Raw genomic sequence first — 18,964 nt, 5'->3', positions numbered from 1 at the left:
TTGGGTGGGAAGGGGCTGGGCTCTTTAGGCACTTGCACACACTCACACACACATAGACCATGTGAATTTATATCCGTGGGCACATGGCTATTGTGTAGGTGTTGGAGACAACACTAGGCCTTGGCGAGAAAAACCTTGATATTCTCCTTTTAAGCTGATTGAAAGCTGTGTCTCATATGTATTAACCCAGAACTGTTCAATTGATTCAATACTTCCTGGATTAGTGGAAGGTTCATATCACACTGCGGGGTCTTGGTAATTTAGTAAATAAATTGCTACTGAGTTTTCTATAATCTTTTTAACATAGGATTACATGATTAAAGGCACAATGATTATTTAATTATGGCTTGGCAATGATGTGGCCTTCTGTTTGACTCTAAAATAGTTTCAGGATGGGTATTCATTAATTGGCACCATAGTCCTAGTCTTTCAAATGATTGATTATTTAATTGTCATGTGACTCACATGGACATCACTTTTGAAGATATAGTTGTTCTCTTATGATTGAAAGCTGCACCCTTCCTTTGACTGAGCCATTTACACAGCATAGTTTGGAGAGTCAAAACAACCTAGTTGTTTGTTGATTGGACAATACTAATCTAGATGGAATTGATGATGATTAATGAAGAAGTGCCCCTTGGGTGTAATATCTATATTAGAAAGTTGAAATATTAAATAAAATAAAATGTGAACAACGTAGATGAGAATTTGAGTCATCGATATAATATTTTAGTCATAATAATCAATAAATTCTCTGCTGCACATGATATGGGTAGAGTATTTTATGGTTTATTGAAACTTTGGAAATGCAATCGAAGGCGTGAAGCACCAATTTAGATATTGTAATGGTGGTGGTGGTCCTGCAATAACTCTTAAATGATTTGGTCTTCGCTCGTTTCTCAAGCGTAGATCTCAGGATATGATGAAGACATTAAAGGGCATCTAATCCTATGCACGAAGATTAACTTGTCATTGATCAAACCCATTAAATTGTAGAAGAAGAAAAACTAAACTAACTGTCGAAATTGCAGTTAAGTTGCATTAATGAACGAAGCTTAGTCTTTGAGGGAGTCAAAAACATTGGGATCAAACCTCGTGAAATCCGCAGAGAAGCTCTTACACAGTCTTCGGCGGCACCAACAAGAAAAGGTGGAGATCCATCATCATAAAATCATACAGAAAAATTAGAATCATCAAATAAATAAGACCCAACAACTATATATATATATATATCGTTTTTACTTGACCAACAAACAAAACTATCGTTTTTAAAATGTCAAAGAGCCAATAAAAAAGACTTATTATAAGTAACTCACTGAGAAGCTCTAGCCTTTGTTTAGCATATATTTCGTTTTCTTAGGCACCTTCACTTATTTCTTTGATTCACCGTTTCATAAATTTTCCCCTTTCTTTTTTGGTAAAAGGATTTAAGTTTGATTTTGATGGTATGGATTTGTTAAGTTTGAATATGTAATTGTATTTTGCTGCTAGTCCCAAATGGTCTATGATTCTCTATTTTCATTGTACATATAATTATTAAATTTTTTAAATTATGAACCAACAATTAAAGAGTTGATGGTACACACATTTTGGACAAGAAAAAAACAAAATGTACATGAAACCTGATAAATTTGGAAAATTTTAAATTCAATTAGATTTATGAAACATATCCAATCTAAAAACAAAACCCTATTTTACAAAGAAGAAGAAAAATATTTGAATCCCTATATTTTTGGATTTTAGTAACAAATATGATTTTTTTTTAAATTTTTTTTAAAGATGAAACAGCTTGAACCTGACAATGTAGACTGAAAAATTTCCACATTACATAGTTCGTTTTAGGGATTGGCGACTTATCCGTTCAATGATGTGGATCATAGGAACATTTAAGCCTCCTAACGAGAGTATTAGTTAAGGTCAACCTGGTCAATAGGCTTGGGGTTATGTTATGGGTAACCTATTAATTATCGGTTGGTACTGAGTCAACCGGTGGTCCGAGTATAACACAAGGTTGAGCCGCCAGTTACATGAGAATCTAATCATAACCATCGATCTAAAGGTGCGCATCCGATAGTCCATATAAGACCTAATAAATAAGGAAAATCCATAAATAGGGAGTAAGCGTAAGAAAAAGCTATGACACTTCATTTTCACTAGACTTGCAATTTTCCAGCTCTTAGCTCTTTCAAATCTAAGGTTTTCATGAGCTCTAGTTTGATCTCATCTAGCTCTCTACTGACTTGATCGTTGGAGATAGATCTCCGATCAAGCAGATCGGCTCTGTTTCTAATAGTATATTTTAATGAATTTTCAGGCGTACGTAGATCTCATCAGTTTGAGCCATAACTAAATCGTTGGTGTGATCCGCGATCTACAACCTCTGTAGATTCGACACCAACAAAAATAATACACAAGTTTTTAACACACTCACATTCTTGTTTAGAGATGGGTGGTGGATGATGAGGAACAGTATGCCGAGATGGAAGATCCTTCTTCCTCCGGGTCCAAACTTGTTCCCCATAACGCCTCTGCTAACTCCAATGAAAAAGCTCCCAATTAAGTGATATGTGTCTTTGCGGGATGTACAGTCAGTTGGAACGCAGTGGTTTACACAGCTTTAAGTTAATAGTAGAGGTTTGGATTCAACCGACTGAACCGAGTACTCTGGAAATAATATGCTTGCTTCCTCGTGATCTCAAGTATTAAAGAGATCTACAAGGTTCTTAGTTTTTTACTATTCTCTCCACCACTAACATTCTCACAAAAGTACGTTAGAAATAATTTTTAGGTTCCCCAAACTGCAAAAACAGAGAGAGAGAGCTTTGGACCATTCGTTTATGCGTGCCTTGGATTGACGAGCATGACTCATGCCTGTAGGAACCTAGCAATTTATTGTTTCTTTGTTTTCTCCCTACCGTTCAACAGGCAAACGCCGCAAACCAACCTCTTCTTCCCACCGCCATTCTAGCTGAAAGATTCGCAAGAAACGAGAAAACAGAGCCTCAGTAACATATCACCATTAAGGATTAAGGGAAATGTTCGGGAGTAGGAGAACAGAAGGAAGAAGAGGTGAAATATCCCTTTACCCACCTGTATGATTTTACATTGACAACAGATTTGGATTAGTTTAAAGGTAATGATAGTAATGTCGTAACAATTTCACCTTACCAGCCTAAACGACGCTACTTCACTATAATAAGGAAATGGGGGGGGGGGGGGCGTCTACTCAGCAAAACTGTTGGCATGAACATAACTCATTTCTTGGAGGCTGCATCGCAAGAACCCAACTGCGATACCAAGACCCGCCTTTCCACCGAGGAAGAGGTGGTAGTTTCCTCGTACTTTTTACAATGTTGGCACCAAGAGAAGAAAAATAAGATGGGAGCGTGACCGCAGGTCCGCAACTGATGTTTCAGTAACACCCTGCCCTTTCAGCTTTCTCAGAAGCTGGATGATGCTTACCCAAGGGTGACTCCAACAGTGAACATATACATCCAATGAGTAACAGAATATCAGATGCATGAGAACAGAGGCTATTTTTTTATTTTTACTTATTTTCATTTAATAATAATTCTTATAATAATAACAATGTTTCAAGTTTCAAACTTTCAACATCCATGAGAGAGTTTAAACCACTTACTAAGAGGTGCTGTTTTTTTACCGAGCCCCCTCGGTGTAGAAGGTTGATTTTATACACAGATTTATGTTGGATGTCACTTTTCTTTTTGGTCAAAATCTTAAGTGATAGTGAGAGAAACACACTTCCGAATTTCAATATTGACTTCTACTTGTTGCTTTAGGTAAGGAATGACAATGACAATATGAATCGGTCTGTAACCAGTTTTCTGAGTTGAATTTCTATATATGCCTGAGATGGACAGAGATGGACAAATTGAAAAGTAAAGTAGCAGAAATAATACCCATGCTACATAAGATTGCCAAAAAAAGTAGTGGCATCTGCTTGTTTTTCCTCACACACAGACAATATAGAGAACGCCACAATGGCAAAGAACATTCACCGAACCAACAGATCACTGCTTCACAGTAACAAAACATAGACCTACTTCAGATGAAGTCATAATTGGACCAAGAAACTATTACATTAATTACTATTCCTTTTCAAATTCTTAATTCACTACTTTGGTGACAAAAAAGTTGCACCTTAGATAAAATGGATGATACCCCTTTAAGACTGTTGAACAGAAAAGAACTACATAATAAAAGATCATGACCGTAAAGATGACCTGTCGAGATGTGAGCTCAGATTGATAAATATTCCACTACGTACTACTTAGATTCTTTACATTCATTCGGTCAATGTAATTGAATGCAGCGCAAAATTTATGAGTCAACTAAACTATGATTCCATGATGGGAATGATCACGAGGGAATTATATGGGCTTTCTGGAGCATTACTCCCACCGACGCATCTTCACAAATGAAATGAAAAAATGACAGAACAGCAATTAACCAGAATAAAGTACCAATCTGCTTTTAAGCTTGTAACAAGCAAATACTTTTTAAAACATCTGACAGCGCAGAACATGTGATCATAGGTTTCTTTCTAAGCCTCTCTCATCAAATCACAAGGTTAACATCTGTATACAAATGTCCTTTTTTCTAGTGCAGCAAGAATAGGATAATTCCCAATAGTACATAAGATACAGCTAAGTTACATTAACTTTACGCATGAGTATAATCTGGCAAAATAACTGGCATTCCTTAAAGGGAAACAGAGGAAATTAATTTTTTGTCATGGATAGATTGAAAAGAGAGCAAATATAGGAACTTTGGTCCTTTTCCCCAGTCCGAGAATTCCAGTTATTTGTAATATCAAATCATAACTCATAGCAAATGTCTTTGTTGATATTAATAACGTTAATCAGAAAAGCATATGATCAGAACATTAATGGTTGCAGAAGGCATTCATGACATACCTTTGGACAACTGCTGTGTTTCCATGACCTGTACAAACAATAAGCATAGCATTTGTTGGTAACGAGTCATAGAGGCTTCGGGTTCGAGCATCCAGACGACTTAGTATGATCTTCAATTCAGGGTTCAAAGAGTAGTTGACGGCTTTATTTTTTTTAGATGCCTTACGACATGTAAGCAATGATATCATTTCTGCAACTTTACTATTCAGTTTGTCCACATCCTTTGCTTCTCTGTGGAAATAGGAATTCAACTCCGAGAATTGAGTCCATACAAAGTGTACATAATCCTTCTTTACCTAAACCGACAAATAAAAAATGGACATTAGAATTTAAAAGTGTTCTCATTCAGAGGTAGAAATAACATTAAAGATAAATGTGTAGTTATAAGACCAACCTCTTTGCTAGTCTTTGCAAGTGCTTCATCATCTGATGATACAGGAACTGCATGGCATGATGCAGTAGCATACCGCTTCACCAACAAAATATCATCAATAAAAGAGCAGGTCTTGCCACAGTCATTCAAAACTGTGACCAATTTCTTACGCATGAATGATGGCGGCGAACCAAATTCAGGTCCTAAAACCAAAGCTAATGAGCTATTGGATAAACAAGCATCAAATAAAAATAAAGTATCATTTTACATGACCTATAGAGACAAAAATAAGGTGCTTTGACTAAGGCTCTTTTTTGTATCAATTCTCATTGTCTATTATGACTATTTAAAAGAAATAAGTATAAGAATTCATTATTGGTCAAGAATGACAAATGGTTTGGTGATATTTGTCGACAATAAATTATGGAATGAAAAATAAGTTTGGTATGTAAAAATTAAAAATAAAAAAATAAAAGTTTGACAATAAAATGATTTCCCCTTCTCCAGTTCGATCTAGTCCTCTGTTTCTCATTCCCTACATTATTGGATCTCCGTTCTCATGGCGGTTTTTGTTCACTCAGCTATTGTTGCAAGATTTTTAATTGGGAGAAATAGAACTGGGTTCATAAGTTAAGCATCTGCAGATTCGATCTCTGCTGTCTGTGAGTCAAGAAATTGAAGAACACCCAACTTTGCCCTGTTGGGCAAATGATTTTGTTTCAGAGTGAAAATAGAATTAAAACAAAGCTTCCAATACATTGTTTGTACGTAACACATAAGTATATCCACACCAAACTAGTATAACATCAAACACAAAACTAAAACCAAATTCAAAACCCAAATCAAGCTAACAAGGCTTCTAAGCAATAGGGTCGTTGACTGGAAGAATAACGGTTGATCAAGGCCAAGGAATTGCTGATGAGTTTTTGGGTTGTGAAGCTTCAAGTAAACTGAATCTGTTCATTACCCAAACGGTTACAAAATAAGATCAACATCGATCAAGGAAACAGAGCGGAACCCAAAAATTCCAAAACCAAAAGAAGAGATTATCCAAAACGTAAATGACATAAATCGAGCCTATATCACCATGACCAAACAAAGTCAAAAGAAAAGAAGGTAAGCCTAGATAGATATCATGCCACCAAAAATCTAAAACTGCTCAACGATTTCTCAACAAGGAGGAAGCATCGACTGAGAGCTTTGTGAAACAGATCGTCCAAAAAGAAATGAAATAAAATTAAAAATAAATCCTTTCAAAACTCCGAAACAAGAAAATAGAGAGAACCAGAAAAGAAATTCATCAGTGCAGATCCACCTTCAGAATTGAGAAATTTTTTTGCAGGAATTGAGAGCTTCCTTGAGACATGGAAAGAGGGTTTGAAAAGTGATTTTATAAAATAGTGTGATTTTACTTGTTATACCCCTATCTTAACTTCAAAATTTCAAGTCTACCCCTGCATAAATGAAGAGAATGAATTTTCACCGATAATCCATAATGGACTTTTAATCCATTCTGAATTTTTGAAGTTTTTCTATTATTTTAAATAAAAATAAAAATGATAATGGATGCCAAACAATTTAAAACAATGAAAAAATCTCATAATAGACAATGAGAATTGATACCAGAAACAGCCTAAGATAACACTTAAATATAGTCCATCATTCACTGGATAATAACTCTAATCAAGAAGTTAAGAAGAGCAACAATCTACATGAGAAGGTAGGTCCAGAGAGAGCTGCATTTTTTGGGAAATGGCAAGGCAAAAGAACGTTTTTCCAGACACACCCAAACACTCATCCTAGGACCCTTAACCCCTAATCCATCAAAGGTAAAGAAGAAAGTAAAGTTATATGGAGAAAATAAACACCAGAAACATGGAATTAGAAACAATAATTATAAGGTTGGCATTATGTTTGAAAAAGAAAAATCTTGTACTATTTGAGATAAGGCTGAATTTATTTATTTTTTCTGTTGTATAATATCTACTCAAAGCATATATTAATAGTCCGAGGCTAAACATATATTAATTTCAAAGCAATACAAGATCATTTAGGGCAATGTACAAAACAACAACAAAAAATAAAAAATGGAAACTATTTGGTATGGCTAATGCTTCACATTCTATTGCTGCTGGAGGTGTTTGGAGGCAAAAGATGAGCAAAACAGGAGCTTGAAGGCAAAAAAAGGGATAGAAATTGAGGAAAATTACGAGATTAGGCATTATTAACTTTGTTTTTACAAAATTTACCACCGTCAGTTTACTTCAACGAGAACAGCCAAAACGGGTTTAGGTATTACAAAAGTAACCAAAATAGTGCTCTCTCTACCTCTACACTTTGTCTTCGACTCTATACGTATTATTCACTTCAAATCGTAAAAAAGAACACCGTTTTGCTTCAAGATTTTGCAGCTATCGAACATATTTTCTCCGAAATTGTGAACACACTGCAGATCAACCATGACTGTACGGAAATCGCACGCTAGAGAAACAGCGAGAGAAGACGATGATGTTTCGGCTTCGTTTGCTTCTAGGTCAAATATAATGGGAATAATTAACCTACTGGATATCAAGGATGGTGGATTGAGTAACGCATTTGAGGTTTCCAATTTTTTTTTTTCTTTCCTGGTTAATTTTGTTCTAATCCATCCCGTTTTCCTTTTCTTCTTCTTCATCCAACTAGCATACTCTTACGGGTTCCATTGGTTTCATAAAATGGGTTAGAAAAGACACAATCAAGAGCATAATTTTGAGGAGCTGAATTTCGTAGTCCATTATTTTTAAATGATCATGTTTGAACTCTTATTTTAGCAGAGGAGAAATTGTATTGGTAAATTTGCTTATGTGTGTCCCATCGTTGTTTTCTTTACCCATGTTTAATAAGGATATGATTTTAGGTTATTAGCAGCAACTAATGCCTGAAATATGTATTCTATGTAGTTCTGAGGAACATCATACTTCTTGCTGCATATGGGTCAGGCCAAAATGTTCTTAAATGCTTATTGTATTGAATACTTTGGTGCCATTTGTTTGTATTTTATATTAAAAATGGGGCTAAAACAGAGTATGGTGGCGCATTAGGGTGACTTGTGAGGAGCTGGATGGTTTTATCATGAGATGTCTAGGGTTGAGTTTTAATTCAGATTATTGATGTGTAAATATTCAATCTGCATCTTCTTTGAACTTATTTGTTATTTTTGAACTTGACAATTTTGCACCTTCACTGGACAACTCTATGGTATGGATCTTTAGCTTAATTGATAGAGCACTTGGAATAGGAGCATGTTTCAAGGAGATGGTGGTTCAAATCCACCAAGATTCTTTTGATTCACATGTGAATCTAAATTATACATGACAAATATTGACTATTTCATAAAAAATTTAAAAAAATACTCTTAATCTGTAGCAAGGTGAGTTGTGTACAGTCACCAAACATTTTGGATGGTATTTGGGTTGGTCAAATACGTCTAGACGATAAGGATCTTAGTGCTGCGAGATGTGACTGGGTAATATAGTAGTGTATTTGAAAGAGCAAGACTGTACCAAACAATTAAGTTCAGGTTAGGGAGATAAAATATTACAACGAAACCAGATGGAGAGATGGGGCTGGAACTAGAATTGAGTCTAGTATTCCGGGGGGGGGGTGGAATAGATGCTGAAAATTTGAGAATGACCAATAAGGATTGATGAAAAATGAGTCAATTGATTCAATCCCAGTTATTCTAGGAACTGAGGTATCAATAATTGTCCACTTAGAATGGAAGTTAGAAAATAGACTTAAACTGTCATGCAGTAACAGATTAGCACATTATAAAGCAGGTTAGAATGCTGATGCAGAGAACATATAGCTAGGGATAAGACCAAAATGGCAACTCCATTGTAAGTACAGATCAGACCTGTGCCCTGTGGCTGGATTTCTCTAATAAGGAAAAAGTCTTGAACATGAACCTCAACTAGGACGGATCGTAACCTAGGAACTTAAACAGCAAGTGATAGAAGATGAATTGTAGAACATTAATAACAATATTAATTTATTTGACTTGATTAAAGGGAAGAACATGAAAGATAGTGACATCGACATGGTGGTTTGATGAATCAATCACCAACTAAACTTGATCAAATATAAGGTTTTCTTGATCAGACACAAGGAACTCTTCACCAAAGGAAAAGACAATGCAATACAGTTTTTCAAAAATTGAGGGGCTAGAAAATGGGGATCCGACACCTTGCTATTTAGAGCGTAATAGAAATCAGAGTTTTAGTTGGAGCAGGCTCAGGTCACATTTGTAGCCAACTCTTCTTCTTACAACAACCTAGTCATGGTTCAATAGTTCAATAGTTGTTTTTAATGTTTATCTTTATTCATTTCCACCATTTCTTTTCCACCCAAAAAGAGAAATGTGAATGTTGGGGGGTTGAGGGGGAGGGGTTGTTGTGTTGAAGAGAACCATGACTTTAAAATAAGATTCTATCCAAGGCAAGGCTAAGCAGAAGTCTACATTATTTTCTGAAATATTTTTGAGTATCTGATTCCTTCTGCGACAATAGGATTCCCAACACCACCTGAATAAGAATTAACCATAGAAGAAAACACTCAAATAGTCCTGTAGAGTGAAAATTTGTATTCCACCTAATACAAGAAAGGTGGAAACTGGATTCTTCAATACAAGTTGTTCAGCAAAGTAATACATCCCGTTGTATGCCTCATAATGCTCCAGATGGTATTTCCTAGCTTGTTTTGGAATGAGATGCATCTAAAATGTACTTTTTACCATCATTCAACTCATCCCACAACAAGAAAATTAGTTCAAGGAGATGATTCTACACCAAATCCGTCTTAATATGCTTGTTGACAAGATCAAAGATTAGGCTAGCGAGTGGACCACGTGAATGCAGACTCTTATCCCCCCTCTCCTTTTCCCCATCTATATTGCTGCACCACCTGTAATATCCACAACCAAATTTCAATTCTTTCCTCTCAGTACATCGTTTGCAACAACCAGAGAAGCTCAATGGAGGATATGAACTTGCTAAGTCAACAAAAAGAAACTGATCTTGCTAATTCACTGATGTGATATCCAACATTGCACAGTAAAATGTATGGAATAATCTGAAATTGAACTTGAAAGATAACCCTAAGTGGAAGTCAACATAAAATCTAACTATGTAATCAAAGGAATACAAGAAAAGTAACAGGATCTAGCATTTCATCACCTTCATTCATAAAAGATCCACACCTGTATCAGATTCTCCACAAGCAGCATTTCCCTCAAGCCTCATATCAGCAGTCACTCATATCTAGTCATAATCATTGTCATCTTCATATTCAGAGGATGACTCATCTTCCATTGGCTCCAAAAGTGAATTCATATCAAACTACCTATTTATTTCCATCTCCTCTATGTCAAAAGAGTTATAGTTCATCCATTCCTCAAAACCTCTCATCTGAGCAGTTAAGAAGCCATCCAAGTGAACACTTCAAGCCCCTCTTGGCAACCATCTGATGTAGTCCACCTCAAGGCCAATTTCTTTAGCTGCTCCTTCAGCTTCTCATTATCTTCAACAAGACCACTATCATGTTGAGGTACCCGGCCGCCCTAAATATCATCCATAAGTTTTGGTGTCTCTTCATGACTCACTTCCACAACTGGATCCAAGCTTGCACACTCTTCCCCCATGGGCTGGCTCATCATGACATCCACCATTCCACAGGGCTTCTGATCAATTCCTTCCGTTCTCCCTCAATTTCTGCAGCTTATGACATCCACCATTTCAGAACCACAAGATTTCTGTTAAATTTCATTAATTTCTTCTGCCATTCCTCCAGCCGGGCTTGTTACTACCCTTTTCACCAATTCAGAACCACAGGGCTTATAGGCAACTTCACCACTGATCACAGATTCTGTCATCTGATTATCTTCAATTTCATCTTTATCGTCTAAACGTATCTGACAACCCAAATATCATTCGGAATGTATGGTGACTGTACACAACTCATCTATGCTACATATTAAGAGTATCTTTTATAATAAAAGATTTAGTCTTTGCCATTTATAATCTAAGTTCATAATTGAATCAAAAGAATCTTGGTGGATTTGAACCACCATACCCTTGAAACATGCTCATGTTCCAAGTGCTCTACCAATTGAGCTAAAGATCCATAAAATAGAGTTGTCAAGTAAAGACGTAAAATTGTCGAGTATATTTTGATATCATAAAAATACCAATAAAAAAATTGAGGTATCCATCCAACCAATCAAGCATTAAAAAAGAATTAATGAAGGGACTAATTAACTCTACCAAATGGCTTATGATACGTGCAAGGATATGAATACTCTACAATGATCAGCCTATCCGATTTCAACATATACCTATATTTGAGTTGTAAATTTCTCCTTAAGAACATCAATTTATAGCAAGAAAAGAAAAACAAAAAGAAGCCTGTATCTTGAGCACTTTGGGAGTTCAGAAGGAAACCCGTATGGCTAATGGCACAATGTAATACCAAGCCAAATATTGCATGATTGCAGTAAGAAAAAACTCCTACCATTGCATGCATTCTTCAATGAAGACTGCTCAGTTGCTAAGGTGAATAACTGCCAAATTCAGATGTGAAAAGTGTTATCTCTTAAACCTAGAACATTTATTTGGATTGCCATGAAAAAGCCAGAATTTTATTCAAATTAGGTGAAAACAACCAAACATAAAGCTGCAAGGTCTTCAACCAAAAGCTGACACAAGCAAGCAATTCAGCCTTACATTCAAAAACTAGTGATTCAAACACCATGAGTGATCACTCTCAATCATGTGACAACCAAGTTTAATAAATGCATTTTCTGACCAATTCACTTTCCTTGAAAAACCAAGCAGTAGTTCTCTTCTTGGTTGGTCCATGTATTCACAGAAGGAACTGATCTCCAAACAGTGGCAGCCATGGGATAATAAAGACTATTGAGATTTCTGCCATCATGAGTAAACTAAAAAGCAGCCAGATGCAGTAATGCACACTGCTTCTGTGTCATGTTATAGAGATAAAATTTACATAATGCAATTAGGATCCACAAGAAGGGGCCTTTCACCACTGTGCCAAACTTTGATTTCTGACCTATTGAACCTTGATCAGCACATAAATCATTATCCTTGCTTAATTAGTTTGTCCAAATCACAATTTTTTTAGGGGATGGAAAATTAGCAAGGAGAAAAATGATGCCTACTCCCAATGGAAATTTTGAACCTTGAACCAAAGTTTATTCCCAAAAAATTCTCATGACCAACATTCTAATAACAGTAATCTATATTTCTGATGAGCATAGACAACCTCAAAATCTGGCGCATCTGGGACAAGCATAACATCAAACCCTTGTGGCAATTGTGAAGTAAAGTTTATGGATACCATCCTGATGTTTCAGATAACTCCTCACATCCTTAAATTTGTCTCCATTGTAAAGTTATCAAAGTAGCCTTTTGCCACCGTTAATTCTTTTGCTATGAGTTAGATCACAAGTGAGCATCCCTAACACTGATATCTCTCATTACACTAAAGGACAATGACCTTATATTCCACCAACTACATAACATTTTTCAGAGCTTAGAAAAGAAATGGTGTAAATGGCTTGGAAAGAAGTTAAAAGATGACAAATAAGTTTCAAGAAGATGCTTAAAGACTGAATATTTACACATCAATAATCTGAATTAAAATCAACCTCAAACATCCCATGATAAAGCCATTCTGCTCCTCACAAATCACCGCAATGCACTATCCTACTCTGTTTTAGCCTCATTTTAACATAAAATACAAACAAATGGCACAAAACTACTCAATACAGTAAGCATTTAGGAACAATGGAACATTTTGGACTCACCCATATGCAGCAAGAAGTATGATGTTTACCCAGAACTGCACATAGAATACACGTATTAGGTATTAGTTGCTAGTTGCTGCTATTAACCTACAAGCAGGTTTTTTTCAGACACGGGTAAAGAAAACAAAGATGGGACACGCATAAGCAAATCTATCTATATAATTTATAAGAGTTTAAACATGATCATTTAAAAATCATGGACTTGAATTCAATTCTTCTAGATTATGCAGATTATGCTTTTATTCATTTTCAATTTTAAGAAACCAATAGAACCCTGGTTGGAAGAAGAAAAGAAAAGAAAAACGAACTAGATTAGAACAAAATTAACCAGGAAAAAAGGACACAAATTGAAAACATAAAATGCCTACCTCAATCCATCATGCTCCATATCCAATAAGTTAGTTCTTCCGATTATATTCAACCTACAAGGAAAAGAAGTCGAAAGACCTAGCCTGTGATTTTGGTATCGTCTATAGTCTTGGTCGATCAGCAGTGAATCCACGATTTCGGAGAAAAAATATCCGATAGCTGCAACTTCTTGTACTAAAACGTTATTGTTTTTGCCGATTTAAAGGAGATAGTTCGTATACAATCGAAGACGTTGTGTAGAGCACTGTTTTGGTTACTTTTGTAATATCAAAACCTGTTTGGGCTATTCTAGTTGAAGTAAACCCACGGTGGTTAGTTTTGTAAAAGCAAAGTTAATAATGCCCAATCTCGTAATTTTCTCTAGAAATTGAGGAAAAACAAGTTGAAATAGTCAAAATTTCGGTCGAGACCTTCGAAATGGTCGAAATCTCCGAAGTTTCGGTTGAAACCTATAACTTCTCCGAAATAATTGGAATTTCATTTCAATTTTCAAAAATGCAGGCATTTCGGTCGAAATTTCGACAATTTCAACCGAAATTTCTTCTATGATTATTACTACATTTTACACATAAGTAAATTATACATTAATTATTAACTTAATGTTTTTGTCACAATGCAACTAAGTGGTGGGTTCTATATAGTAAGAACGCAGTGAACCTCCAAAGATTGGTGATCAGGATCCTCTCCTAGACTTGCCTCACTTCTGGGTGTGAGAGGAACTAGAGAAACAGATTGGGGAGTCAATGCCTCAATAATCTAGTCTTCTGCCACTACAATATGAGGTTGAAGTTGCAGCACGCCAGGGAACAAGTTGACGGTTGGGGGGGGGGGGGGGACATCTACCTCGACAATATCTCCGAGGCGGAAATAGAGGATCAAGATCGGGTTGCTTGAGCTGCAAGGGTTGATGTTGATGCATTCATGGCATCTCGCAGCGCTTTCAAAAGCACCCAAATCTAATGAAGGAATTGTTGAATCAGCGGTTTCTTTCATTTACCGAAAAACGCACCGTGGAAGATGCTAAAGATGCCGAGTCTGGACCACCTTAGTTCGCTAAAGAAGCCGATGGGGAAAGGGAATCAGAAGAACCAACCAATTCCAGCTCATGAATTCCGGGTGGGCCGGGTGGCAAATTCTTATTCGAATACCCTTAAGGGATGGGATGGGCAGGCACATGCACAAGAGGCAGCCGGTATTCTGGATGAGGATTGGATGCCTCTGCTACACATGAGGATGATGAGTTTTTGCCTTCGATGCTCAGTCTACAGGATCTAGATGACACCCTCACTCCTAGTTCAACTAGAGGTGATGATGGTGATGACAATGAGACTCAAGGCGATATTGGTGATGATTTCGCACGACAGTCATAGTGGAGGACTTGCACAGTGTTTATTGCGCTCCGTTATTAGCAATGCAGCTGCCCCCCCAAATATACACCAGGGAGAGTCACTTCACATATGCTACAAAGGATCAGGATCCTGGTGGGGAGGCACATTGTGGCCATGCAATGACCTACGTCCGAAAGGGGAAGGGGACAAGGAAGTAGCAAGGATATGGTCACACACATAGTTCCTATGCGGATGACACCACATCGTACGGTGAGTACGGTTCTTTCTTGAATCCTATGGATCCTTTGGATTTGGCGAGCTTGATAGGCACAATGGGATTCATGAGCTTGGATGAGTCCAGAGGCTCCAGATCTACTTATGGGGCTTACAGTTATAATCCTTATGGGTTTCCCTGTATCCCTTCCCATGGCGGTCACAGTGATTAAGCGTCGACCTTAGGGCTAAAGTCCATTGTGGAGTCTGTCGTTGGATGGGGTCTACCACCAACACCACCACACCCAGATGGGCCTATTGCATATCCCTACTCTCATTTCCCTCAAAGAGGGATTCTAGAGGCGGTGGATGACACGTGATGCAGAGCTGCAATTTTTGACTATCTTAACAACCATCAACAGGAGAACATAATACATACTACAATGGTGCATACATAGAAGATGGATCCACCGAGGCACTGTACTTGGTATTGAGATGATGGGATTACTATATACTTGCCTACACTTGTATACTTATATTGTTGACTATTGTCTATATACTTGACTACTTGTATGGTATTGAGATGAGGGAATCACTAGTTCTTTTTTTCTTGCAATTTAATAAAGATCTATATGTTCTAATGCATCATTTGCATATTTATGTTTGTTTAAATTCTTACATGTGCCGATTAAGGACATCCCTTTAAATTAGGTTTTAAGGCAAAAATAACACTCCCATTGTGTTTATTTGCCTCACATTAGACTACACACCAAAAACCAGCCCAAAATACCCCCTGAAACTTAAGGGCAAAATTTCATTGAAATATTCCTAAATTTCAGTGATATTTCACCAAAATTTTAGGGTTTCAATGTGGCGAAACCCAAATTTTAGCACTATGCCTACAATAGAGTATAAAATGGGGGAAAAAGTTTAAATAGTCCTAATGTATTGGGTGAAAGGCATCTAGGTCTCCTAGCCCTATAGGATATGGAGATCCAAGTGTGAGTGATAAAATCAAGAGGATTTTGACAAACTCCACCCCACTCAAACAAGCATTTTCCTTGGTTACATGGATCCTATTTCCCCAATCAACTCTAAGTAACAGCATTTAACGATTATAACAAACCAGATTCTTACAATCAAATCAGAACCACACTTGAAGAAGAAGAGAAACTGAACCAGCAAAAGAAAGCAATTCCCTGCTATTCTGGACTAGACCTCTTCAGAAACTTCTGAACTCCAAATTCTTGCACACCAAACAACCATCACTTTAACTGACAGCACCAAGGAGTCTTCTCTAAAAATAGAAACTCAATTACTTGAGCATAAAAATAGAAACTCAATTACTTGAGCACCAATGCTGCTCAATTCTCAACGCTCCCCCTCAAGCTGGATTATACACAGAAAACTCCAGCTTGCGCAACAAGAATAAACTTGAAAGCCAGCAATAGTCTTGAACCGTGTAGCAATAATAGACGCTGATAAATACTGAGAGTACTTCACCCAGGAGATAATCAACAACAGCTTAATCTTTATTTCAATGAACCATCCAACAATGAAAACATGCATCTCCAATATCCACATAAGTAGGTAAAAAGTCCCAAGTCCAATGTTGCATATAATCTCTTCTCAAGAAGGCAAATAGTAGTTAAGACTTCAAAGCATGGGTAGGTAAAAGGAATAGTATTTTACTGGTTACTATAGGCCAAGTAGGTAAATAAAAAGGTAATACAGGATATTATGGACCAAGTGGGTAAGTAAACGGTAGTATAGGCTAGGACAACATGGGTAAAAGGTAGTATATGTTACTACGGACGCAAGTACGTAGAATGTAAGTAAAAGTATGGGTGTTGCTGTAGAAAACCATCTTAGAAGGATAAAATTCTTCACCAATAATATTCTTCAACACACCCTGAGTAGATATGGAAAGAGTCTCCAATCTCCCCTTCACGTGTAACATTACACATGAACAATTAATGACAACCAATATCCAATACAAAAAATTCTCAAACGGACGAGAATGACAAACAAAGGAAAGGGATGACAAATCTGTAAATATTACAAAATTGAACGGGAATGGCACGAATGTAATTAGAGAAATCCCCAAAAGGAAACAGTGAACCCAAAAAAAAAAGAGTAAACTTGGAAGTCTAAACTTAAGGAAGCACTCCAATAATGGAAACACAAAATAAAGCAAGTTTAGGAATCAAGGAACTAAATAAGAAACCAGAATCAGGAACAAGATCTGAAAATATAATCAGAAACCAGAATCAAGAACAAAACCAGAGAACAGAATTAGATACCTACTTGGTCTGCAATAACCTATACTGCCTTTTACCTACCCACACTTCTAACTACTATCTGCCTTATTACGAAGAGCTTATACGCGACTTTGGGCTGTACATTATATCTTCTTGGGTGGAGATTCCTCCCTACTATTGCCATTATTTAAATAGTGCCCTTGATGTAATTGGTGTTGCTTCTTATGGACATGGCTCATCTTCATCAAAAGAAAGTTCCCTTGATGTAATTGTGCTACTACTTACGGATATGGCTCATCTTCATCACCACCTATTATTCTCGTTGTTGAATGGTTTGTTAGACATGGAGGATTGTCTACTTAAGTTGCTGTTGATTATCTCCTAGGTGAAGTTTTCTCAGTGTTTATCGGCCCAAAAAATAAAAATAAAAGACAATTAGTAAACTTGGAAGCCTAAATTTAAGGAAGCACTCCGATAATGGAAACACAAAGTAAAGCAAGTTTAGTTGTCAGGGAACTGAATCAGAAACCAGAATCAGGAACAAAACCAGAAACCAGAATTAAGAATAGAATAGAGTTGGAAAACAAACAAGGACTTGAACCAGAACTAAACCCAAGAAGTAAATAAGAATTAGAACCAAAAGCTGAACCAATTGCTATTCTTAAACCAGCAAACCAAATCAGCTAAAGCAAACCAAAACTAAACCAAAAATTCATACCACTGAACCATCTTCTTCCCCAAAACTGAAACTTTAAAATCAAAGACGATAAGAGACTGCACCTTGAACTTCAACATCCCTAATCTTCTTTCTCTTCTCTTCCACTCTGTCTGTATTTTTTTCAAAGCACCAATTAAGAAACATGGAGTGCAGATCGCACAAATTGCACAAAAAGGAGCCAAGAACCTTGGAGGCGGGATAAGAAAATCGAACAGAAAATCTGCAGTTGTCACTGCTACTGATCAGTTGACGCCTGAACTTTGGTAAGCAGAAAAGGGACAAAGCAAGCTTTCCCTGACTTCTAGTGCAAAGGAAGTAACAAACAGAATAAAGATATAGAAGCTGGAAAGCTCTAAGCTCCTTTGTTCAACCTCTCACACAAAGACACTGCAAAATCAGAATAACCCTTTCGAAGAAGTTGGAAGTGATTCATGGGACAGGGAGAAACAGTTTGGAGTTAGACATCCTAAACAATGAATGCAATCATCTCTCTCTCCAATCTCTGTCCTAGACTCCTAGTAGATCCTGATTCGACATTAGAAGTATATTGATTGTTCCCCAATAACTGAATACCTTTGTCTGTAAATACTGCAAATTTGATTCCATCCATAAAACCCATTTTCTTTCCTATGAATTCCAGTATCAATAAGAATTCTAGTTCTTACTGTTCGTATGGTATGGTATGAATATACCATACCAATTCATAACGTATGAATGATGAGAATTTCATTGATACACAGCCAATTCCAGTAGACTTATTGAACGTTCCCATTGGCGTGCATCCAGCAGGAATTGAACCTACAAATTTACCAATTATGAGTTGGGCACTTTAACCATTCAAAATAAAGATATAGAAGCTGGAAAGCTCTAAGCTCCTTTGTTCAATCTCTCATACAAAGACACT

At 36.7% G+C, this 18,964-nt stretch overlaps 1 protein-coding gene across 1 annotated transcript; it reads right to left on the bottom strand.

The window, feature by feature from the left end:
• Positions 1–4,357: 4,357 nt before the first annotated feature.
• LOC149026483 (small RNA degrading nuclease 5-like) lies at positions 4,358–10,589 on the bottom strand. The gene is made up of 5 exons (XM_089143652.1): positions 10,547–10,589; positions 9,809–9,872; positions 5,332–5,533; positions 4,938–5,233; positions 4,358–4,430 (listed from the first exon to the last, which is right to left on the bottom strand). The coding sequence occupies exons 1-5, from the start codon at positions 10,587–10,589 to the stop codon at positions 4,358–4,360; spliced, it is 678 nt and encodes a 225-aa protein (XP_088999778.1).
• Positions 10,590–18,964: the final 8,375 nt, after the last annotated feature.

The sequence above is a fragment of the Hakea prostrata genome, chromosome 2 (assembly GCF_041222555.1).
Source record: "Hakea prostrata isolate BN-2017 chromosome 2, UWA_Hpros_2, whole genome shotgun sequence".
Taxonomy (NCBI): domain Eukaryota; kingdom Viridiplantae; phylum Streptophyta; class Magnoliopsida; order Proteales; family Proteaceae; genus Hakea; species Hakea prostrata.
This window is presented reverse-complemented; position numbering and strand designations above follow the sequence as displayed.